At 39.3% G+C, this 15608-nt stretch overlaps 1 protein-coding gene across 45 annotated transcripts in view; it reads right to left on the bottom strand.

The window, feature by feature from the left end:
- The window catches only part of PTPRD (protein tyrosine phosphatase receptor type D), a 1732597-nt gene that overhangs the window by 166111 nt on the left and 1550878 nt on the right, over positions 1-15608 (bottom strand). For all 45 annotated transcript variants that reach the window (XM_050942985.1, XM_050942995.1, XM_050942996.1 and 42 more), the window contains 2 exons: positions 14759-15028; positions 12091-12672 (listed from right to left, as the gene is read on the bottom strand). In XM_050942985.1, coding sequence (XP_050798942.1) covers positions 12091-12672; positions 14759-15028 — 852 coding nt within the window. The remainder of the gene's footprint in view (positions 1-12090; positions 12673-14758; positions 15029-15608) is intronic.

Genomic DNA, 15608 nt, shown 5'->3' with positions numbered 1-15608 from the left:
TACTCCCAAATTTCACCTCACTTCAAAACTACTTGCTTACAAAATCACACAAAAAATACAAAAGTATCGCCGCACACTATTACTGAAAGATTGCTGACTTGCTCATTTTTACCACAGAACTATAAAATAAATCAATTGGAATATAAATATTATATTTACATTTCAGTGTATAGTATATAGAAGAGAATAAACAAGTCATTGTCTGCACGACATTTTAGTTTGTACTGACTTCACTAGTGCTTTTTATGTAGCCTGTTGTAAAACTAGGCAAATATCTAAATGAGTTGATGTGCCCCCGGAAGACCTCTGCATAACCCCAGGGGTATGTGTGTCCGGTTGAGAACCGCAGGCTTACAGTAATACTACAGGAAAAATTTAGGACTGGAACTAAAGACTATCACAACAACTGAAACTGCTTATGTGAACTGTGGCAAAAAAAAATTACATATGAAATAAAGTACCGGTAAGTTATATACAAGGTGGGGAAAATATCTTCCAAAAACAGCTAAAACCATTACAGATAATTCCAAATGCAAAACAAGTGTGCTAAACTAGCAAGCAATTAAGATATTAAGTGTATCCTTGTCTTTAAAAAGGAACTTGCACACTTTTGCTATATCGTTACTCTTCAAAAATGGCATCCTGAGGCACTATGTTTCTTTTCTTGCTGATTAACATCTTTATCAATTTATCTCAGTATTCTAATAATTAAATGATTTTTCTAACTGCCAGCCCTCAAAATGCAACTTTGAATCTGATAGATGAGGGGTGTGGTGGGGGGGAAGAGGCATTATCTGGCTCATGTGTCATTTGTCATAAGGTTTAGTAAGGCCAAAATCTACCCTCAGTTACACATGGGCATCTCCACTGAAGACTATGTAAAGTGTAAATGAGGGCAGAATTTGTCTTTTCAGTTAGAACGTAGGCAATAACTTTGGCACCCAAGTTTGAAAATGTTTGGTTATGATTTCTATTGAGAATGCATGAATCACAATAGAATCCAAGCTCACTCTTCCATTGTTGTGCTGGCTTTGCAGGAATAAAAAGCAGTACACACTTCTTTGGTCAGAAAAATAATTAGCTATTATTCTCAATACACACAGAGAGCAGCTGTGGTAAGGTCATAATAACAATACATATAATAATTTTTGCATAATCATTTTTTAAGAGTAAATGCTCATTCTCAATTAAAGTACTTTTCTTTTGTACAGCCACAGAAACGGAGTAACTAGCCCATCAGGGAGTAAAAATAAAATGTACTTGTTTGTAATACTTAGGCTCTGCAGATTTTTAGGTGCTACAAGGAAACATTGGAGCTATGGAGTTCAGAAAGCCATTTGGACTTATGATAACCTGTTGGATATGATAGCTAGGATTTGACTTCTAAGTTTTAAATAAGTAGATTGACAGCTAATGGGAGTTGTAAATTTGCCTGTATAGACTTTTAATAGCTTGTAATAGCCTAGCATTAGTCCCCTCTGAAATAAACAGGACAAAATAGAAAGACAAGATGGGATAGGAGAAAAAAATCTTCTCTCCCACACTGAAGTAATGTGTCAGAGTGAACCGTAATCCAAAGTAACTATATATCTTCAGAGAACAAGAATAAAAGCAGAGTAATTAACTTTTTCTTGAAAAGATACCTGGTGTAATAAATGACCACTCGGTGGATATTACAATGCTCCAAGGATGTCTTTGACAAATACCGATAGAAGTATAAAGGGAAATCACAGCAAATAATGACAAATCATTGTAAGTACGTAAGGAGCAACAGAACCATTTGAATGGGAAATACAAATTTGTAGCAAGGTGCTGGGAGAATTGGACTACTTCTGACTTGGAAACAGGTTCTGTAATATCACTAGGTCTAACCTGCATTACTATCATGACGCTGAGTCCAAGTCATATTGTAGTATAAATGTATGCACAGAGCTCCATGTGGCTGCCTTACAACTCTCTTGGATAGGAACCAACTGGAAGCTGGTGATAGTTGCAATTTGCCTCCTACTAAATCTGGCTTAAAGTGACTTTGGAGTTGTACTGTTGGCCTGCCAAAGCATAATAATGAGCCATGGAGTTCAGAAAGCCATTGGACATGGCTTTGTCCCATGTGTAATTGTATCAAATGAAGGAAAAACACAGGTGGACACTCATCGGGACTTTGCCTGCTCTACAAAACAAAAATGTCTGACACAGGACTATCAGACTTATGGAAAAGTGCTTCACTTGGATGAGCATGGATATTGGGAAGAATATTGGCAGAGTAACTGAGCAATTATAGTGTAATTCCAATGCCACATTTGGCTGGAATCTAGGGAGAGTCAGTAACATCACCTTGTCCTTGTGGGACTTTATGTAAAATAGATTAGAGTCCCTAAAGCCTTATGATAAATAATAATAAAATAATAATAATTGGAGATATACCTATCTCCTAGAACTGGAAGGGACCTTGAAAGGTCATCAAGTCCAGCCCCCTGCCTTCACTAGCAGGACCAAGTACTGATTTTTGCTCAGACCACTGAGCCATCCCTCCCCCCTCTCACTTACCATGGGAGCTGCAGTTGCTGCCACAAAAAAAATAAAATTAACCATGTTAGAAATTCCCCCTCACAGTTACGGTGCAGTTCAAAAGGAGATCTCATCAGTTTTTTGAGACCAGCATAGCTATCTCATGATATTAGGGTTGTCTAATGGAAGATTTTAGAAGAAATAAACCCTTCCAAAATCTGAAAAAAAATGTGGGGGAGGGATAGCTCAGTAGTTTGAGCATTGGCCTGCTAAACCTAGGGTTGGAGTTTCATCCTTGAGGGGGTCACTTAGGGATCTGGGGCAAAAATCAGTACTTGGTCCTGCTAGTGAAGGCAGGGGGCTTGACTCAATGACCTTTCAGGGTCCCTTCCAGTTCTAGGAGATAGGTATATCCCCATATATATTATTTTTGAACCACGCAGATTAACTTCCCTTCTCCAAAGGCATGAAAGGCCAAAACAACTCTGTAAGAGATGCTGTCTATAATCTAACTGACAGCTGCAGAAAGTAATCAAGCAGTTTTTTGCACAGGACAAATCAAGTAATCCACTTGGGTCCTGAATTTTCTCCACTTCAATTTGCACAATTTCCTTGTAGTCTCCTATGAAGCTAGGAAAACTAAATACTGTAGAACAAGGAAGCCATGCCAACTAGTAAAACACTCCTAGGATGGGATGGACAAAGGTTTCTTGGTTCTCAGTGATTATATGTTGTGAGACACTCATCTCCAACATCGCTCTCCTCAAGGATTTCTCCTTGAAGTCCTTGTTTACCATCTTAAAGCTGGGATTCACTTAAAAGGTAATGGGACGCCATTCAGGCAGTGAACCTTAACTCCACCAGTTTGTGGCAGATATTTTCAATTTGTACTTAGGCAATGTCTGGAATTGTTTTGGAGCGGGGGAAGGGAGCAGGAAGGGTTGACTTCTATATAACTCCACAACAAAACAGAGGGAGCTACAACAAACAAAATACTAAACCAAAACCAGTACAATACTGCTGCAGGAATTAATCAAAGCCCCAAGATGTTGCACAAGCACTGCCCAAGTTGAGTACAAATTAAAAGAATACAAACTAACTTTTTCACTCATTTCAGGAATTTCACTGTAACACATATGTGGCACTTCTTTAGCCCAGAAAAAATGGTGCTCAGCAGTAGCAATGCAAACAGGAACCAAGCTGCATATGCAAATATCTGAGCTTCTGATCTACGCCACAGATGAAAAAGCAACTAAAGAGAGAGGCAGTTACAGGCTGTGGCATCTGTGCAGGTTGCCTTGCTCTTGCTGCAGCAGTGTGTTCTACAACATAGAACTATAGGCTAAACCAAATCCAACTTGTCACATTGCATGATCATCGCACAGAGTGGGAATTTTTTACAGCACAGGTATTTTTGGAGAACAAAACATTTCAATATCATCTTTTATCCAATGATTTCAAAGTGCCCTACAAACATTAAGTAAGATTCTTAACTTCACTGTGAAGTATGTATATACTTATTCTTATTTTATATAGAGGAAATAGACACAGAGATGTTAGGCAACTTACACAAGATTACACAGTGCATCATTGACAAAGTAGTTTATAGAATCAAAAATTAACTGATTTCCAGGTCCATCCTCTAACCTCTATATCGGGGTGGGCAAACTTTTTGGCCCAAGGGCCACATCTGCGAATAGAAATTGTATGACGGGCCATGAATGCTCACAAAATAAGGGTTAGGGTGCGGGAGGGGATGAGGCCTCTGGTTGGGGGTGCGGGCTCTGGGGTGGGGCCAAAAAATGAGGAGTTCAGGATGCGAGGGGGGCTCCGGGCTGGGGCAGGGGTGTAGGATGCAGGGTTAGGGGATGAGGGCTCCGGCTGTAGGTGGGGTGGGAGTGAGGCTGGGGATGAGGGATTTGGGGTGCAGGAGGGTGCTCCAGCCTGAGATTGAGAGGTTCAGAGGGTGGGAGCGGGATCAGGGCTGGAGCTGGGGCAGCGGGTCAGGGTGCAGGGAGAGGCTCGGGGGTGCAGGCTCTGGGCGGCATTTACCTCAAGCGGCTCCTGGAAGCAGCAGCATGTTCCTTCTCCAGCTCCTACATGGAGGTGCAGCCAGATGGCTCTGAACGCTGCACCATCCTCAGGCACTGACCCTGCAGCACCCATTGGCTGCGGTTCCCGGCCAACGGGAGCTGTGGGGGCAGCACTTGGGGCAGGGGCAGTGTGCAGAGCAGAGCCCCCTGGCTGCTCCTATGTGTAGGAGCCAGAGGGGGGCCATGCTGCTGCTTTTCGGAGCCATGTGAAACAGCCCCCAACCCTGCTCCTTGGCTGGAGCGCTGGAGAGGGGTAATCCCCAGAACCACCTCCCCAGCGCGAGTGCCGTAGTTTGCCCACCCCGCTCTAAATTATGGTTCCTATCATGGTCCTTTGTACGTGTCCAGAAGCAAACATAGAAAGCAGTGTGATTCTTAAAGAAGTAGCTTAGGAGACAGAAGGTCTGGAAATGGGCATGGAGGAGTTAACAGGAGACGTTACAACCTGAGTGGAATTGGAAAGGGCCAAGATTTTGTGTTTGCTGAGAACCTCATAAAGTTGTTCCCAATAAGCCTTTACGGTTTAGGAATAAATACCCCATTTTTCTTCTTTTTTGTCACTTGATATTCATTTTTGTTAAAATACCACATTCCCTCTGCACAGTACACAAGGTAATTAAAAGTAAACTGAGATAGTTTATTAATCCTGTGTCTGTGTCTACTCTCTCAACACAGAAGTAAGTTATGTAAATAAGCCTGAAGGTTTCTGACTCCTTAGAATTCTACAGTTTTAAACCTAGAGTGATAATATTGAAGAATAATTAATTAAAAAGTGTAAATGTGCAGTACATTTTGTCAAAAATCTCAAAACCTGTAAATTAACTGCTGTAGAAGTTAATGAGCAACTAACAATGCTAAAGTGCAATAAAAATACGACGGTACAAACTCAAAAATATATTAAACATTTACTTGTAGGAAAATAGTCTGAACGACAGAAAAAAAACAGGAGAGCTATTCCTGGGAGTGTTTATGGTATATAGTCAGTTTAATTCTATTGATGCAGTGAAGTTATCTTATAGGTATTTCACACTGCCCTCTCCCGTACTCAAGTTAAAGGTCCACAGTAATGTGTGCTTCACATTTCCAGCATTTTTTATAGTATTTTACATTACAGGGCTCAAAACCCCTATTAATTCAGTGTCTCAGGGCAGGTATATTTTTTGAGGTCATTTTTTTTTTTTAAACACATACTTGCTCAGTGGGTCATTTAACTCAGTTATTCAGGCAGAAAGAAGGAGAGAAAGGGAAGAGAGTATCAAGGAAGGAAGTGGGAATGCAAATAAACCACACATGCAAAGCATGAATTGAACAGGAGGCTAGAAAAATAGCATAAAAGGAATGGGAGGACAGAGATAACACAAGAAGAGAGTGAAGAAAACAAGAAGAGAATGCTGCCATGGCTTGTAAAACAAAAGTACACATTTTCAGTTTAAAATAAAACAAACAAACAAAAACAGCCTAGAAGAACAAACAAAAGCAAAACAGAAGGGGAAAAAAGAGTAGATTAAAAGGAGAAGAGGAAACATTGAGAAAGGGAGGTGGAGGGACAGAACAGGAGAAGGAAGCTGGACAATGGAACAGAAGAAGCGATAATATTGTGGCTGGCATGCAAAAACTCATATAAAGGGCAGGAAATACAGGAGTTTCAGCTCAGAGAATTTCTTGGATTGCTGCCTTGTGTGTAGGAAAGCGTATTACACTGCTCCCATCACTGTAGTATCTGACTGCAGGGGTATGAGGCTATGGCCCTCTTCACCTAGAGATACCTTGATATAAGCAGGGTTATTCCTGCAGATATTGAAATGTGTGAAGAAAGCTGGGGTTATCTGAATGGAGGTCTTCTGCATTAGGTCCTCTTTCCCACAAGGCAGCATGGCTCCCTCATCAGCATTATATATTACTCAGCAATTCCATTGCCAATTTTAGGAAAGATAGCCACTTTCTTTGACACTATTCTTCACTGCACCTACCCCTCGCCCTTTTCCCTGTCCCAAGCCTTGTGGAGATCCAACTGAACAGGCATGACATAGACAGGCTTCCATGAGCTCCCAGACAGGCTGCTGCAGGACTATCGCTTTCTCTCATTTGGCATTTCCGGGGCATTTAGCACTGCTTTCTACTTCCTCTATGTCTGACACTCCACAGAATTATAGGGCTCTAGGTGAGCAAAATGCATTGGTTTTAGACTTCATTTTCATTTACAGACTTTTTTAACATGGGGCCATACACAGAGGAAGGAGGGAAGTGATGATGCCAAAATGACTGATTGAACTGAAGTCAAATTATTGCTGATGATTAGGCAAGAAACTAATTTTAACAGGACATTTTATTACTATTACATTTTTGCATGTGTTTGATGTTCATGAAAGGTGTCAGACTGACAGCCTCAGAGTCTACTACCAAGCTACAGTATAGAAGTGTAAGAATAATTTGTTTAAAAATTGCATGTTTTTCTCTGCATTTCAACCCTTCTATTAGAAACAGAACCAAAAAAAAATAAAATCCAACTCATTAGCTTTACAATAAAGTTTGTTGAACGTGTAATATAATATTTTCCCTTTTACATTTATTTTAAAGATAGTCAGATATCTGCTCTTTCTATAATTGATACTTTCCATGCATTCAAATTCTTTCTTAACTATAATGTTCTGTGGTGACTGTACATACACTTTAACTTTCATGTTAAATAACATCCTTAGCTTAGAGTTAACAATGTGTTTTATATAGTATTTTTTTTTTAAATCTAGGAGTTTCCCGTAGTTATCTATGCCTCCTGGAACTCTCTGTCCTGTGGAGTCTCTGGTTCTCTCTGCAATGCTCCCAGTCCTTACATAGTGGTTCTTCCTGGTCTGGGAAGCTAATAAAAGCGAGATCCTTTGTTCCTCCTCAGTAACTTTCCCCTCTCTGCAGAGTTTAGGAACACCCCTGGTGCTGAGACCCAGCCAGAAGATTGTTTTTATGAGGTGTGTAAGATGAAGGATGCGCTTGGAGTCTGCTCTGGCACGTGGACGAGGGTTTGGTTTGAGAAAATCAAAAAAGTGAGGGTTGTGTTTCAGGGGAAATGTAACTAGTGAGTTCTGTAGTGAATTAGCTGTGAATGGGGACCAAGCACCAGAGACATACTTTACAGGTGGGTCAACATAAGTTAGGAGAGAACATCACAATCCAGTATATATGAATTCGTCCATGCTGAAGTCCAGCATTTGCAGGAGTCAAATCATTGGGGAACATGCATGGCTTGATCCTCCAGTAACTGATGTCACGGTTTGCAAAGCTCCCACTGATGTTAACAATGCAGGATCAGGGTCTTTCTATCATTTTCTATGTTGCCTTTCTTTTAATAGCTACATTTTTAAAAAATGTTGGCCATTCATGGTGAAAATGTTATCCATTTGTTTTGATGGCATAAAAATCATAATAGTGATGAAGAATAATAATTATTTTTTGTTTTTTTAATATTAACTTCTGCATGTTAAATGTACAAGTGTTAAAAACAAGGCAATTGTAAGTTACAGGGATATAAAAGCATTGTTAGATACCAGTCCTTATTCTTCAAAAGGGAATTATTTAAAAACTCCTTCAAATTCTTCCAAAATGTTTACTTGTAACTTTCCACAAATATACAACTGCTCTCTAACAGCAGGTGTGTTAAATTTGGTTATGGCAAAATTTGCTTTAATCAATGACAAACAGACTGAAACCTCAACTTTGAAAATTAAATGCAGCCTTAACTATGGAGTTGCTGCTGACAACTTCATAATGTAAGATCAAGAGGCTTTTCCAAGATTTATGGTGAAAGAACATAACAACTGTAAACCATAAGAAATCAAGATGTCATCTGCCTGGATTTGCTGTAGTTAAAGAAATGCAAGGAAAACAATACCAGATAACACAGATTTAAGCTACTCTTTTAAACAATTTGCAGCTTATTATACAACAAAGACAACACTTTCAACTGCTCACAGTTTAGAAAAAAATAGTTATCCTCAGACAAAAAAGAATGAAATGTAGATTGACATTCCATCCTAGCAGTCAGAAATTCCCTTTTCTGGACAAGTCACTCCTTAAAATATATATTTGAGCCACTGCTCAAAATGAGACATGATAGACACTCAATTAGAGAGCTACAATATTTTACCCTGACCCCACTTATGTGAAACTGAACCACAGCCCACAATAAAAGCAACTTGGGAGAGATCTACTACATGCCATGGAAAAATCATCTTTTTGATGAAGAAAGAAGAAAGAAAGAAAAACCAACAATCTGTGACCAACATCTTAATTGAATTGTTTTGTTTTGGATTAGTTAGATATTAAACCTAGATTTTGAGCTGCAGCAGTGGCTCTTGGGAATTGTAGTTTGCATGCCTTGTGCCATGCAATTATCCCCAGTGAGCTGGGATCCCTGGTTGGACTCTTACATGAGGTCCATAATGTCCCCTCTTGCTGAACCACTGAAATGCACCATAAAAGTCCCATAGCCGTGGTGCACCATGGGAGATGTAGTTTGGGCATAGAGTCCAACCCATAAACAAGATTGTGGGCATGAGGTACCCGAACTACTACTCCTATGATGCACCGTGGCAGCTCAGGGGAACATATTTTAATCAGAACCGAGCTGAAATTAATATTTAGATTATGGTTCCAAATCTAAAACTTTGTGTTTTTCAGGATGTTCAGGTTTTTTATACAAAAGTAAAGTTTTCAATGGAAGCAGATGCTTTCTGAAAAAAAAATTGTTCATGAAAAAGTTTCAATTAAATTTTTGACCAGATCTACTCAGATAACCTAGAAAGTGAGAAGTAAAAATCAAGATGCCTGTTTCTTTAGCATTATTTTGTCCTATTCAACTTGAATATTTATTATGCTGGTGCTGAAAATAAAACCCTTGCAAATGTGTTTCTTTTTCAAAATCCTCAGAACATTTTCCTGCCTCCCAATAATCACAATGCACATAATAGGAAAAGGCTTTGAAGGAAACCAAGCTAGCATAATATTGAATTGCACTGCTGTCAGTCAAACTCTAAGACACAAATGCTGGTCCCAGAGAAGTCAATTGGAGTTTTGTCTTTGACTTCCATGGGAGCATGATTTGGTCCATCAAGTGATAGCTTACACAAGTGAAATAATTATTCATGTGTTTTTAAGTTCTATACAGAGAAAAACAAACAAAAAAACAACCCCAAACCCAACCATCATTCCAGGTCCTCCTTCTTATGGCATTCTCGCTCTGTGTGTATATTTTTATGTATACACACATACACGAGAGAGAGAGAGAGACTCAAGCTACAAAATCCAGATCCTACTTTGAATACTCCAGTTTTTAGAGGAGGGAGGATATGTATCTGAAGTTTTCATTAATATCTTTACAGAGATGGACCATTCACTAAATTTGGATCCATATCGAGGTTCAGATTTAAAGCTTTCCTAAAGTTTGGCAATGTTCTAAGCTGAAGAGCACTGGTGTTGGAACAATTTGTATAGTGGGGTTTCCCAAAGCCATTGAAAACTGTAAACCCTGTATATGATGGAAAATATTTTAAGTTAGAAGGTGCTGCCATACCCCAGCATCCCTACTTGCAGCACCCCTGCTGGAGTTCTGTATTAGATAAAACTTCCATACCCCTATCCTGTTGATTGAATATGTTCACATGCTTCCATGCATTTTCCATCAGGCTTGTGCTTTAAAAAGCCTCTCCTCTCTCAAAACTGTTGTTTTTATGAGACAGTGTAAAAATAAAATGTCAGGTCAAGTCAGTTCCCAAAGTGAAAACGCTGGCATTGAGAATCACTCCAATAGCATCATCATTATCAGGACTTCTTCATGTTACAGCAGCAAGAAGAAACAGCACAAGAGGGCATGTTAAGTGATCCAGTTTTAACACCACAAGGATGCCAGAAATGTTTAAATACATGGAGAACTCCTCAGGTGACTATGTTCAGTAACATAACTTGGGTCATTCCAACTGGACCACAGCAGGAAATAGTTGCTCCATTGAAGTTAATGACAAACTCCTACTGACCTCAAACAGAGCAGAACCAGGCCCTTACTGAACAACATGGATGAACCGCTTGTTGTGTCTCCAGCTAATACAATCTATCACACTAAGAACTAGAAAGGGGAGAGCAACATGGCAATCTAAAGACAAGACTCTGAAAAATGTCACAAATATGTCAAAAGCGAGAATTAGTTCACTATCTAAATATACATACAAATATCAATCACATTGCCATTAGGTATGTTAGAAATGCTAATGAATAAACTTCCAATTTTAAATAATTTAAAAAACTGAACACACATTTCCTCAGTACAAAGTACTTGCAGAAATTCCAAGACAACGGATCAAATTCTGTTCTCCACTTACGCACACGTAACTCCACAGAAGTAAATGGATTTGCATGCAGGTAAACAATGCAGAGTTTGATCCAATGCCTTGAGTTATATTTTGGAGACATGTTTTTCAAAAGGTGAGGGACCTTGAACTTCTACCACAAGAAACTTTGCTAGTGCTAAAAAATTCAACTGACTTACAAGTAGCATTTTATATTTCTAGGTGACCACTGAACTATGGCATATTTCACACATCTTGTTCTAGGACAGTAAATAATAGGGAGTTTTTATTCCATATAGCTACAATAAAATAATGTCTGCAGTTTAGTACAACCAGCATTTGTGGCTTTTGATTTCATAAACATTCTTTGCATTCACTGAGTTTGCTAGTGATTTGATAATAAAATTAACTCCTGGACACAAACAAAACCTACCTGCAAATATAAAAAAAAAGAAATAGTAACCTTGTTTTACCTAGAGTTGTGGTGCTTTCCATTGATGAGTGGGGAAGGGAGGTTTATAAATCAGAAGTGTGTGGATGTGCTTCTCTGTGCATATACACTGTTTTAATTTGATTTTAAACATTTTCAACACACACAGATATATGTATATATATGTGTATACGTATGTGCATGTATTTGTAATATATACGTATTTTACATTTCCAAATCAATGTTAACAAAAATGATTTAACATATGATGCCCCATATACAATCTAAATTAAAATCAACTCCACAGAATATTCAAGGACAAGACCACTAAAATACCAGCTAATAACTGCTGGACAAACATAGTGTGGTACTTAGCATCAAAGGTACTGTCACAGCCAAGTAGTGGCCACAACATTTAGCTTTCTCCACAGCCTCACTTAGAATACTGTTGCTTTGGTAGAGTTGTTCGAGATTTATACATTGCTGAAAAAGGGAATGGAAGATTTGACGATAAAGACAGTTTCCTCCATTTTAATGACTGCAAGGGCTGTGGAATGGCAGAAAGATGGTTTGTGAATGATGCCTTTTAATGGGCAACATTTTGGAAGATAAAAAGAAAACTTTGGACATCTCTTGGGAGTATTTATTTTCCAACATTCTCTCACTGAAATACTGTCTGCCCAATTTCTATATGTATGTAATTTATTCCATCATATTGCAGCCTTACCTCCTGTCTGAGTGATGACTTGAATGTCAGTAGACAGGGGTCCATCCCCGACAGAAGTAAAAGCAAGAACCTTCACAGAATATGTTTTCTGTGGTACCAAATTTCCAATAGTGGTGATATGGCTGTCAGCCACATTGTGTTTCATCCAGCTGTTGACATGCTGGGTGGGGTCCATGGTGTAATAAACTCTGTATCCTTGAATCTGGCCATTTGGTTCCTCGGGTTCTTCCCATTGTACCAAAATTGTAGTTGAGCTCAACATACGAGCCTGTACACTACGAGGTGCACTAGATGGTGCTTGTTCTGAGGTCCTTGTTGATACTGGCTCACTGGGTGGGCCCCGTCCAATATTATTTACAGCAACTACCCTGAATTCATATTCTGAATATGGGCTTAGACCTGCAACACTGTAGCGTGTTGTAGCCACCCCATCAATTTCTTTATACAGTTCCTCAGAGTTTTTAGGTTTATGTTGGATTATGTAGTAAGAGACTGGCTCAGGGTTCCCAGAATCCCAAGTCAACGTTATGCTTGTTGCTGTGCTCTCCGTCACCACAGGAGTTCCTGGAGGTTTGGGTAAGGCTAAAAATAATACCATAAAATTAAGTTAATAAACAGTACATTCCAATCCTTCTCTACTCTTAAAGTGTGATACGAAATCAAACAAAGCAAATAATGACATTAAGTGGGGTGTAACGTACTTGCTTTGGGCAGGAGCTACATCCCCTATTTAGAATTCAACTCTTTTGCAGGAAATCCAGTTGTTTAGTACTGTTATTTATTCCAGAAACTTAACAGAGAACACAGAAATATCTCAAATCCCACATTAAAAAAAGTCTTCTGATACATGGCACAATAATGATTTTTACCATAGATCCACTAAGCATCTGCACAAGAACAGCCTTGACTGAGAAAGAGCGTGCACTGTTAAGGCTCAATTTTCAGAGGTGCTGGATACCTTCAGCTTCTAATGAACTTAACAGGAGTTGCAGACAACCAATAACTCTGAAAATCAGCAATCAACTTTTTAACCGTTGTTGCTTTTGAAAAATATACTGCCCTTGATTTAGCTCGAATGAAGGTAGCAAAAAACAGTAATGAAAAGAGAGGTTTGCTTATCTACTAATATGATTGCTGCCTGAATCGGCAGTTTATAATTTTAGTAATGCAGTAGTAGGCCAGATAGATGGACTAAATTCAAAGAACGTTGTAACAAGAACATGTTTTGAAGTGCAACTATATGATAAGGGCTGATCCTGTAAGGAACTGAACTGATCTCTGCCTGCAGTCAGTACGAGGTCAGGGGAATCAACACCTCATGGTGCATGCTCAGTCTTCGGTACTGGATCTTATGTACTGTGTAGTGAGTTTAGGCACATCCTTGAACTGCACCACCCCAGGAGGCCTTCCAGTCACAATTCTTGCTTCCTCCTTGCTCTGCGTGGAATGTCAACATCAGCATGGAACCCCTTGGCAAAAGGCCCCGTTCTTTGCAAACAACTCTCACTTAAAACCAGACAAACTCACACACCAAACACGTCTTAAGGACATTTGGCCATAACGAGTAACTTTTAAGGTATCTACAGAAAGCTTGTAACTTGTGAAGATTCTTGATCACTGTGAGATGTACAGACAGGTAATATTTAAGGAATAATGTATTAATATTGAAAATATGCTTTACGGACTTGGAGTAGAAATTAGTCATCAGGAGATAATGTGTCTTGGTGATGGCCCATTTGGACAAGGGGAAGTTGTCACCCTGCCCCGTTTGGTTGGTGATATAATGCAAAGCTCAATTGTTTAGCCATGTGCAATATTAAGACTTTGAATGGTAAACCTTCAGAGGCAACTATCAATACCACTTGAAGATTTAAAAAAGGAGCTTTACAACAAGGGGTTTGCCCTGTCTGTGATATAGAAGCAAAAGGCTGTTTGCAGTATAATGCAGAGGAGGGAGAAGCACTATCCATTCACTGACAAAACCACCTGTGGATGGGGAGTGCATATGGATCTTGATTCTTGAGAAACCATCCAGTTGTGCAACAAACTGAACGTTGGGAGGAGGGTGGGAAATCTACTTTATTAGACCGGAAAAGGTAACTATTGATAAGTATAGGCCCAGGTTCACAGTTTATGATTTAGTTTTGTATTGTAAACATATATTTGCATCACCCTTTCTCATTTCTAGATGAAATTTTATTCTTTCTTAAATAATCTGCTTTTGTTTTATTGTAAGTGCTCACAGCAGCAGTGGTTTACGGTAAAACTGGGATACACGGCATCCTTGGGTGCTTTCGGTGAGTAGTCAGTGTCAGGGCTGGATATCACAGGAGAATGAATCAAAGGGACTCATGTACTGAGGTGCACCTACTGTTAATCTGCAAGGCAAAGGTAGGGCTTGCACAGCCCAGAGGAGCGTGTTTGAGTGGTTGAAAGGCTGGTGGTGTAAGGGAGCACCAAAGAAAGACTTCATCGCACTGGACGCAGTGGGTAACAAGGTGACTTACAGTCCTGGGTACAGTTACAGCCTACCTAAACACACTTCAGCTACTTGGAGCCAATACAGATCATCCTCTTCTTTAAGGAAGTGATCAATATTTAACAACTTTGTCAGAAAAACAAAGAACAAGTCATGTCTACGTATACACAGATTATATATGTAAAGTACCTTTGACAGTTATCTGTGCTATTGCTTCTATAACACCAAGGGTGGACATAGCAACACAAGTGTAGTTTGCAGACTGCCTGACATCATTAAGCTCAAGGACATTCCTCCCTATTGGCATATCATCTTCGGGCGTCAGATCTTCAGCTCCCAGCATCCATTTCACATATGGCATTGGTGACCCCACGGCAACACAGGTGATGTTAACACTCCCTCCTGGCATGATCTCATGATTGGTAGGTGGGATAGAGAACCTTGGTGGGACCCGGCGAACTGGAACAAAACACAAAAAAAGTAATAACATATACAAAAAGGGAAAATGAGTTTTGCATATAGACTACATGCACTGTACAGACACCATTTAACATTTTAAACATGTTATTCTAATTTGCCAAAAAATAAAATATACAGACTACACAGGTATAGTGTCTGCACAAAAAGTAAATTATTCTATATTTACTTGTTGATATCATTAGATACATTCATACAAAAGTTGATTCAGACCTACTAGGGGCCCACGATTGACTAACTATATACTAACAATACACAAACACCATGCAAAAGATACACACACACACACATATATATATATGCATGTAGTTTGTATGCATATATACATATAATATGCACAGAAGAAAACTGGAGGGTTAACAGCATGCTTGAGTTGAGTACCAAAACCAACTTCAATGCTGCGTACTTCCAGTTGATGTGAATAAATGTGCTGGACCACATTGTCACATCACAGCCCTGGAACACATCACCTACAGTACACTGAAAGTGCAATTTGATTTGCTTTCAGACTCAAAGTGGATGCAGCCTCAAGACCTCACACTAACACTGAAACAAACATAGA

The sequence above is a fragment of the Gopherus flavomarginatus genome, chromosome 3, assembly GCF_025201925.1.
Source record: "Gopherus flavomarginatus isolate rGopFla2 chromosome 3, rGopFla2.mat.asm, whole genome shotgun sequence".
NCBI classification, from domain to species: domain Eukaryota; kingdom Metazoa; phylum Chordata; order Testudines; family Testudinidae; genus Gopherus; species Gopherus flavomarginatus.
Note: the sequence above shows the minus strand (reverse complement) of the source record. Positions and strands in the feature narration are given on the sequence as shown.